The sequence below is a fragment of the Scophthalmus maximus genome, chromosome 10 (genome assembly GCF_022379125.1).
Source record: "Scophthalmus maximus strain ysfricsl-2021 chromosome 10, ASM2237912v1, whole genome shotgun sequence".
NCBI classification, from domain to species: Eukaryota; Metazoa; Chordata; class Actinopteri; order Pleuronectiformes; family Scophthalmidae; genus Scophthalmus; species Scophthalmus maximus.
In genome coordinates, this window is record NC_061524.1 from 2,195,001 (window position 1) to 2,205,000 (window position 10,000).

The 10,000-nt window shown below is 51.5% G+C and overlaps 1 protein-coding gene across 1 annotated transcript in view; it reads right to left on the minus strand.

The window, feature by feature from the left end:
* Positions 1 to 9,248, minus strand: part of hectd2 (HECT domain containing 2) — a 24,367-nt gene extending 15,119 nt beyond the window's left edge. The window contains exons 1-7 of the mRNA XM_035606227.2: positions 8,677 to 9,248; positions 4,787 to 4,928; positions 1,136 to 1,274; positions 776 to 878; positions 540 to 629; positions 265 to 329; positions 116 to 161 (exon numbers count right to left, since the gene is read on the minus strand). Of these exons, the coding sequence (XP_035462120.1) occupies positions 116 to 161; positions 265 to 329; positions 540 to 629; positions 776 to 878; positions 1,136 to 1,274; positions 4,787 to 4,928; positions 8,677 to 8,760 (669 nt within the window). The 5' untranslated portion in view covers positions 8,761 to 9,248. The remainder of the gene's footprint in view (positions 1 to 115; positions 162 to 264; positions 330 to 539; positions 630 to 775; positions 879 to 1,135; positions 1,275 to 4,786; positions 4,929 to 8,676) is intronic.
* Positions 9,249 to 10,000: the final 752 nt, after the last annotated feature.

The window sequence follows — 10,000 nt, forward strand, 5'->3', positions numbered from 1 at the left end:
GTGCGACCGGGTCAGTGGAGAAGGTTCCACCTGAGCGCTACCGTCACACAACAGGACGCACGCACACACGCACACACACACACACACACACACACACACACACAGTCAGTCTCACCTGCACCAGGATGAAATAAGCTCGCAGGTCGTCTTTGGTCCGAGGCCTGAAAACAGAAGAAAAACACAAAACCCTTGTGTTCTAGTTATGGAAATTAAATGTGATTCTCAAATGAATTACATTTTTAAAAAAATGAGAGGTGCTCTCACCCTTTCCACTCCCTCAGCAGGCTGTTGATGATCCCCTTCAACACGGACTTCTGGATGTCCTGAGGCTGAACACACGACAACGAGCGCGTTGATGAACGGCAGCTCTTACGCACCAGAACAGACGTGATGTTGTTGATAAAGTTGATTTTCCCGCGTCGCTTAGTGCCGGAGGTTCAAAACCATGAAGGTGAAACGAGCCATGGAGGCATCAAACAAGGCGAGATGTGAGCACCGTGTGTGTGTGTGTGTGTGTGTGTGTGTGCGTGTGCACTCACTGTGCCCAGCAGCGCGTCGTAAACGGCGCTGACGAACTTGCCGTTGACTCCCGAGTCGTCGATGGTGTTGAACGATCCATTGGCCTCTCGCTGGGGAAGAAGGAGGGAAGAGAAGGAGGGGATGAGGACAAACTAACGCCTCTCCCATCGTAAAAACTGCTGCAGCATCTGGTGAAAGTTTAACAGTTTTTGTGTGTGTGTGCGTGCGTGTGTGTGTGTGTGTGTGTGTGTTCTACCTTGAAGGCAGCGTTGATTTCTATGAAGGAGTTGAAGGTGGTCAGGTAAAACTCCCGGACCTCCCTCCAGTCGCCTGATTGGACGGCGCGCTCCATGTCCTCCCTGGCAACACGCACACACGCACACGCACACGCACGCACGCACGCACACACGCACACACACGCACACACACACACACACGCACGCACGCACACACGCACGCACGCACACACGCACACGCACACACACACACGCACACACACACACACGCGCGATGATCAGAAACACAAACCGGGGCCCCGCTCATTTTCATTTCTTTGGAGCTTTTCGTCAGACAGAAAGTCCCCAAAAAAACGAAGGTTTAAACGTTTGGTCCTCACTGAAACTCCTTGGTGGTCTTGGTGCGCAGGGGGATGACGGGGTCGCAGGGGAACGGAGCTTTGACCTCCGGGGGCAGAGTGTCGATGGAGAAACGATGCTTCTGCCGGACGTCGCTACAGATCGGAGGCAGCTCCCTCCCTGGAAGAGAAGGACAGTCAATACATTCACGTTAAAGTTAAAATGCAGCTTTTCCCAGTCGCACACACTGTAGATGTACTTTTGGTACAATCTAAAAAATAAGACTCTGAGACCCAGACACAGACCAAAACACACACAAACACACAAACACTAGCAATTAGCCTCAATCAGTGTGTAATCCCAGCGGCCACACACACACACACACACACACACACACACACACACACACACACACACACACACACACACACACACACACACACACACACACACACACACACACACACACACACACACACACACCCTCCCACTCGTCTTCACCCCCGCCACCCGTTCTGTTTCTGATTAGCCTCCCACTGTCCCGGTCGCCACAGTAACCATTGTCTGGAGCAGGCCGGCCCAGGTGCATTGTGGGTGCTCGAGTGGACGGATTGGTACGAGTGGAAGATTAAAAGCTTCACACACATTCAGAGGCGGATGAATGAATGAATCTGTGATCAGGCGAAGTCTTTGATCAGCGGAGCGGACCAAAGGTTCAATGGTCAATGTTAGTTTTGTTACTGTTTAACTGATCGCGTCGTTGTCCATTTATCAATATTGAATATTTTTCTATAGAAATCTGCCTTTTGAGATATTTTCTCGTGGATAAAAATGACTGTGGCGCTGCAGGAGAATCAGAGAACTGACAAAGGGTAATGTGAATTAATTCAGGCCCGTTGTTGTCGAGCACAACATGTTTGTCATTGGTCGTCATTAAATAACGCTGCCGTCTCCTCATTGGTCCACGCATGACTTTCTGTGCATCATCGTCTATTTGCTGAATCTGTGTCTGTAGTGATTTAACATTTCTAAACTTCAGGCTTTTTTAATGTGCACATTTAAAGATCATACTTTAACGAACTCCTCCGACAGACACGAGCAACTGTGTGTCATCTCGAGACCTATGGGACCAAAAGTTATCGAAATCCGGAGTTTTCGTCAGAGGCGATCTTCGTGCCTTCGCCATGAAACAGGAAGTTGCTCTCAATCAAAGGGCAACAGGAAGTCGGGCTAACGTGACAAACATGATCCCATTTACATGAGATGTACATGGTGTAGTGCACGCATGATGCGCATGGACACAGGAAGTGATATCTGCGACACGCCCCGACGGGCCCGCTCGTCGATTTAATTATCTGCGTAGTCAATAGAAGCCTGTGAAAGAAAAATGACAGTGCGGCAGAAAAGGAACAGCTGATCAAAGCAGGAAAGAGAAGACGCCGCTCTTCCCGCTCGTTTTTCCATCTCAGCAAAACTTGCTCCGGATTCAAATTGCGTCCTAATTAGCCTCCGCTTTGTCAGCACGTGCGTCACCCAATTAGGGCCCTGACAGCAACAAGCCCCGGTCGTCATGACAGCCTTCTAATCAGAAGAGTCACCTCCAACACCTCTGAGGGCCGACGCCCCCCTCCTCCTCCCCCTCCTCTTCCTCCTCCTCCTCTTCCTCTTCCCCCTCCTCCTCCTCCTCTTCTTCCTCCCCCTCCTCTTCCTCCTCCTCCTCCTCTTCCTCCCCCTCCTCTTCCTCCTCCTCTTCCTCCTCCTCCTCTTCCTCCTCCTCCTCTTCCTCCTCCTCCCCCCTCCTCTTCCTGCTCCTCCTCCTCCTCTTCCTCTTCCTCCTCCTCCTCTTCCTCCTCCTCTTCCTCCTCCTCTTCCTCTTCCTCCTCTTCCTCTTCCTCCTCCTCTTCCTCTTCCTCTTCCTCTTCCTCCTCTTCCTCCCCCTCCTCTTCTTCCTCCTCCTCCTCCTCTTCCTCCTCCTCCCCCTCCTCTTCCTCCTCCTCCTTCTCCCCCTCCTCTTCTTCCTCCTCCTCCTCCTCCTCCTCCTCCTCTTCCTCCTCCCCCTCCTCTTCCTCCTCCTCTTCCTCCTCCCCCTCCTCCTCCTCCTCCTTCTCCCCCTCCTCTTCTTCCTCCTCTTCCTCCTCCTCCTCCTCTTCCTCCTCCCCCTCCTCTTCCTCCTCCTTCTCCCCCTCCTCCTCCTCCTCCTCCTCCTTTGACGTCGTCTGACGAGTGTGTCGTTGTGCAGAACTGCACATTAATTCATGTTATTGTTCATCCACACACACACACATCCGATGTTTTCATATTCGCTGCTGGGCGAAGCTGAAAACTACATTTGGAGGATTCCACATCTCGCTGCCGTCGTCGTGTCTGAGCTGGGAACAAGGTTGCGTCAGAGCTGGGACGCAACCTTGAAAAACTCATGTTGATACACGTGGAATGATGTTGGATTTGCGTTTTTCTTACTCCGGCGGCTGTTTGGGATATTATGTGGTAATCTATATATAATAACAATAATTGTAAAAAACAACAACATTCAACATCGGTCTCCACGGCAACAGTCAAAGCGTGGACGCTTTTTCGGTTCAACGCCAAATTCTCCTCGAGCAGTGAAGAAGTTTGACTCCTTTTAAAGGAGAAACAAACCAAAAGTAGACGAAACATACTTCATAACAACCGGCGTCACTGTTCCCGCTGCCGATCGATAAAGTCTGGAGCCGACTTTGACGTCGGCGTTTTCCATACGACCATATCAGCGTCTCCTTGACTCTGGGACGGAACTCAAAGAGAGACGACGGTAACAAAAAAAAGAATAATGATAAAAAGGAAACAAAGCTCCGGTGATACTTTACAAGTGAAATAGAAAAGTGTGTTGATTATCCAGCAGGCTGCACTGAAACAGGCCTGAAGAATGCAGCAGTATCTTCTGTGTGTGTGTGTGTGTGTGTGTGTGTGTGTCGAGTGTTTTAACTTTCATATGGTTTTCATTTGGGCCGGAGGTTTGCATAATTATTCTGGCATCGGTAGCCGTGGTGACAAAGCAGGCTGGTGAGCAGCGCCGCTGCCGGGTCTGCGTTTCTCTCACAGCCGACAGAAATAACCTCGTCTTCGGGAACAGGAAGCCGCGTGGCCTTTCACACTAAAACACCCGACGGCATCACCACCGCCGCCGCCGTCGACAGTCCTCGACGTCAGGGACGACGCAGAGCAGGAAGATTATCTGAATTTAAATCTACCTGAACTGTGGCGGTGAACTGGCAGAATAATAAAGGAACAGAGTTTGAAACCGTGCGAACTGAATCAGCTTCTCGAGCAGCTCGTGAATGTCCAGATCAAACTTGAACAGCTTCTCTCTTCTCGTCTTCCTGAGAACCTTCCACACCGGAGACACGAGCTCAACATAAACACAGTCGGGACACGTGCGTCGAGCGAACAGTAAACAGAGGAAGTAACACATCAACACGTCCCGGGACGAGACGGAGACGGACGGCGTCTCCGAGTGAGAGAACAAAAGACGGGGACATTCAAACGGTCCTTTCCTGGACTCGGAGCTGCTGAGTCTGATTTTTAAAAGCGACCTCATCGTTGAGGAAAAAAAAAAATCAAAGGATCTGAGGAAGAGCAGGAACGAGGCGGGTCGCACAAGTTTAAGTCGAAAATGAAATCCAATTGAAATGCAGAGAGCGACTTGGACTCACCGTGTCTGAACCCCAGCGTGCCGCTCAGGGTGCCCGTCACGCCGCCGACCAGGCCCCGCCCCACGGCGTCCCTCCTCTGGCTCAGTGTGGAGATGAAGGTGTTGAGAGACGGGAACGGCTGCTTGGCTCCTCGGCCCAGACCCTGGCACAGGAGGACGACATCATCACCGCGAGACTCGCAGACGAGAGAACGTTTTCTGGTACATTGCGTGTTTTTTCCGGTGAGGCTTCTTTGTCGTAGAGGACGACAGCAATGACGAATAGAATGGTGATGGACGACATGACAGTTTTGCAAAAGTGAGGCCAAATCGTCACGATCGCCCCCTAGTGTCTGGCTGCGGTACAGGTCATAAGCCCCGCCCCCTGGTGTCTGGCTGCAGTACAGGTCATAAGCCCCGCCCCCTGGTGTCTGGCTGCAGTACAGGTCCTAAGCCCCGCCCCCTGGTGTCTGGCTGCGGTACAGGTCCTAAGCCCCGCCCCCTGGTGTCTGGCTGCGGTACAGGTCCTAAGCCCCGCCCGCTGGCCGTCGAGTCGTGACTGATAAGAACCAATCAGGGAGTAGAACGTGGGGGCGTCGTCTGCGTCATCGTCTGCAAACTAGAACACGACCCGGAAGTTTTCACAAGTCTCTGATCCAGAGGCTCGAAAACGCAGCCCCGCGTAACCATAGCAACAAGTGATGAGTTTAGCGAAGACTAGCTAACTTTGGAGAAATTCACCACACGGGACTCCTTCACTGAGTTTCCTCACCAGAACCACTCGAGAGCTTTTAGCCGCGAGCGGACCGCGACATCACAACCTCAACCAGATTAACTGAACGCCCCCCGACGCCCGTCACCTGCGGTCACCTGCCGAGCGGCTTCAGTCATCGCTCTCCCTCAAACAGAGGGAGAGTGAGGAGGAGAAGGGAGGGAACTACAAGAAGGAAGAAGGGTGGAGGTGAGAGGAAGACGAGGCCGCGAGGTTAGGGAATAAGATTAGGGAGGTGAACTAAAGAGAAGGAACGGGAGGAGAAAGGGAAGGATGGAGAAGAGAAGAAGAGGAGGAGGAATAGAAGGACGACGGAGGAGGATATGAGACACGAGGACAGGATGTGGGGGAAGAAAAAAAAGAAGAGGAGACATCAACAGATGCACAGCAGCCGCTCCTGACAGCACCACGCGCACGCGCGCACACACACACACACACACACACACACACACACACACACACACACACACACACACACACACACACACACACACACTTGAGGGACTGCAGAACAGAAAGAACAGGAGGACGGTTAATCTGCCGTTCAAAATGAATCAGATTCTAAAGAAATAAGAGTCTGAGAAAAAATCTGCACATTGGCATCGACACACGCACACACACACACACACACACACACACACACACACACACACACACATGGCGTAACGACCCCCACGTGCAGTTCTTAGCTCCGGCCACTCGGGGGAACAAACTGTGGGCTGAACCCGCAGCAGGTAGAAATCATCCGGTTCGTTGCTTTGGATTCGTGTTTTTGGCGGAGCTGGGTAACCGCCTCGTTCTGCGTCACCGCGGCCGACAACATGGCCGCCGACACCTTCGTCTTCACGCGCTCTTCGTCTGCGGCTGGTTACCCAGCTCCGTTCCTTGTTGTGATTACAGCCACGCCGCGTCTCGCCTCTCTCTCTGTCATTATCGAGCGACGAAGCGTCGACTCCGCCCTGGGTCACATCTGACGACCGTTAACAGTTTGGGCAGCGTCCCGGGACGCCGCTTCAGTCCGACACAACTCGGCCGCGCTTAGTCTGAGAGTGGAGTGATGTCATCCGGAGAGAGAAACCACGCCAACGTGTGACTTTCTCCTCGCCGAGCTCCGCCTCGCCTGCTCCACCTCTGATCTCGCCCCGGTGACAGAAGTGCACTCTTTCTTCTGGGAGTGACTTTTACCGTCTGCCTGAATCTCTGCGGATGAGCCGTGGGACAGACGGACCTGCGGCCGAAGAGCAGGAGTTCATTTAAACCCAGGGTTGTCGCCTCTCGTCCAGCCGGGCCGAGCGTCCGGCACCGGCGGCCCCGGGTTGTGAGCCGACTCTCGGCCGTGTGTGTGGCCTCCGGCCTCGACTCGCCGTTGGGCGGATTCGGGGCGAGCGAGCGGGCGGCGCCGCCGCCAGCCGTGGGCCCACAAGAGTCTGAGCTGATGTTGGCTCGTCGTCCGCAACCGAGTGCGAGGCGAGCCTGGCGACTGATAATATCGCTTGGCTCTGACGCTGTGAAAGTGCGATGAGAGGAAAAACACCGAGAAGTGCCGGCGAGCAAATCAGAGAATCTACCCGTTCCATTCAGAACTAAATCGATCTCAGTCCACACCAACACACGTGTCACATGACCACCCAGGTGCAAACAGGAAGTAGATTGTCTCCTCTGCAGCCGGCGGTGACATCAGAGCTCAAAGAGGTTTTTTAATATCGCGGGGATCTGGAACCAGACGCGGTTGAGATATTACTGAACTTCATGAATTATCAGAATTATCAAAATCAAAAATTTGCCGAGATGAGATTATTTGGGGGGGAAACAGCAGCTGTGGTTGAATTTGAAAAACAAAAAAAACGTCCCCCTTTTTTCACCAGTCTTTTTTCCTCTGTGACGTGAAACTGGCAGAATCTCTCGACACCGTTTCCTCCGACCTTTAAGCCGGAGTTTATCCTGGGACCTGCCGGAGCTCCGGGGGCCGGGGGCCGGGGGCCGGGGAGCCTCTTCCCCCGGGCGTCAGCAGCCTCTCTCTTTTTATGGCTTTTCCAGACACGACCAGAGTCGGTCGGAGCGGACGACAGACTGTTTATTGGTCAGAAACCATCTGATCTGCACATTCCTGCTCCCTGACACAACGAGGAGGCGATGACATCAACCGGCCGACCCGCCGGCTCCGAAGCGACACCGGGAAACACACCCGGCCGGCCCGAAGCAGGACCACGTCAGCGGCCGCTGCTGGAGGTCAGAGGTCAGGGGTCGTGATGGTGTCCGACAGGAGCCAGCATGCGGGAAAACGGCAACTCTTCATTTCACTTTACTGGACGTCAAGTTAAAGACCGATGAGCAGATTTGATTCGGGATCGAAGCGCTCGGGTTCTTTTGTGTCGGCCTCTACTTGAAGATAATAGAGACGCTACATTGTCTTTTCCTCTTATGCAGGTCCGTCTGTCTCCGGTTTGTGAGCTGCGACAGTTGATCGGTACGTAATCGACTACTAGATTAATAGGCAACTATTTCAAAAATCCATGAATCGGTTCAAGTAGTTTTTATGAAAGAAAAAACATCAAAATCCTCTGATTTCAGCTTCTTACGTGTGAATATCTCTTTGGTTTCTTTGCTCCTCTGTGACAGTGAACTGAACATCTTTGGCGTGTGGACAAAACAAAAACATCATCTCGGGAAACACAATCAACATTTTTCACCATTTTATGGACCTCGCAGCTAAACGATTAATCGAGAAGAAAATCGACAGGTTATGAAAATGGATCGTTGCAGATCTACTTCAGACGCTGAAAACGTTTGAGACCAAAAAGGGAAAAATGAACAAACTGACTTTCTACAATTCTTTTCTATATTCTATGTATTAATCTCACACTGTTGCTGGTCTAGTGTTGACTGTATTACTTTTTTCCCTCGAATATTTGTAATCATATTTTTTTATTCTATTTATTCTAAAATGGTCAATATCATGTTGATGTTGTTTTCACTTTGTTGTGTGTGTGTGTGTGTGTGTGTGTGTGTGTGTGCTCATGAAAAACGTTCGACGCGTGATGTGTTGCATTGTGTGTGTTTTCTAACACTGTTAATGAACAAAATCCTGCAGTTTATGTGAACGACGCATTATTAAATATGTATCAGTGGATTTCTCTTACAGCTGGAGCGGAGCCGGTGTAGATCGGAGGGAGCTTCTCTCGCTCCCGGTCCAGTCCCGCCAGCGCAGAGTTCTCTCCATCCATCCTGTCGAGAGGGGGGAAAAAAACTTGTTTTGTCCGACCTGGGGGAAAAAAGCTTCAGTCCTCCGCGGCCGCCGAGTCTCTGCTCCTCACGGGGCTGCACATGTCTTCAGCGGCTCCAGCGCGGACCCCGAGACCCCCGAGAGACTCCCGAGAGACCCCCGAGAGACCCCGTCTGCTCCGTGGGGATCAGGCACATTCACATCCTCGAGGAACCCGGAGCGAGGTCTACCTCCGTCGGACAGGTGGGCTCCTCCCGTGGCGCGCGGACGCGTGGACGTCTCCAAGAGGCTGCGCGTAAAAGTGTCCGCAGGACGCGCGGCGGAGCGCGAAGGTCGTGTTGGGTGACAAAAGAGGGGAAAAGAAAAGAGGGGGATTTTTTGACGCGGAGGGACAGTTTCTACCCTCGTCCTCGTCTCCTCGCTCCGTCCCGAGCTGCGTCGTCTGTCGGGGAGGCAGCAGCACCGAGGCGGTCCGGCGCCATGTTGGAGGAGGAGGAGGAGGCGCCTGGAGAGAAGAGGAGGGCTCTCCATCACACACACACACACACACAGGGAGAGAGGGGGGGGGGGGGGGGGGGGGGGGGGGGGTGAGAGAGAGAGAGAGAGAGGGAGAGAGGGGGGAGAGTGAAAAAGAGAGAGAGAGACAGAGGAGGGTGGGGGGGGGGAGAGAGAGAGAGAGAGAGAGGGAGAGAGAGTGAAAAAGAGAGAGAGAGAGAGAGAGAGAGAGAGAGGAGGGTGGGGGGAGATAGGAAATGAGCTTTGGATTCATAATAAAAGAAAGAAAGAAAGAAACCATTTAAAAACACAACTTCAATGAACTGAAGAAATCAAACAAACAACATTCACATGTTGCGCCAGAATAAAACTTAGAAAGATGTATGGAAGCCCACAGATGCACAATCGAAGCAAAGAATTGCAGAATTTATAAAAATTGTAAAATACAAATTTATGCTGTAATCTAAAATGTCCCCAAAAAATTGTAGTTATATACATATATATATATATATATATATGTGTATGTGTGTATATATGAAACGTCTTATTTAAAATCTCAAACTCTGACCGTGTCAAAATTATACGTTTTTATAATTTACCATGGGAAATGTTATTTAAAAGTTAGAAAATGTCAGAATTTTTTGACCTTTAATCTTGTAGCAGGACAGTTGTTAATATTTTCTTGACGAAAATTATTATTTTGTAAACGTTTCTTTAGAGAGAAAATCAAAAATCCAGAAAAGAAT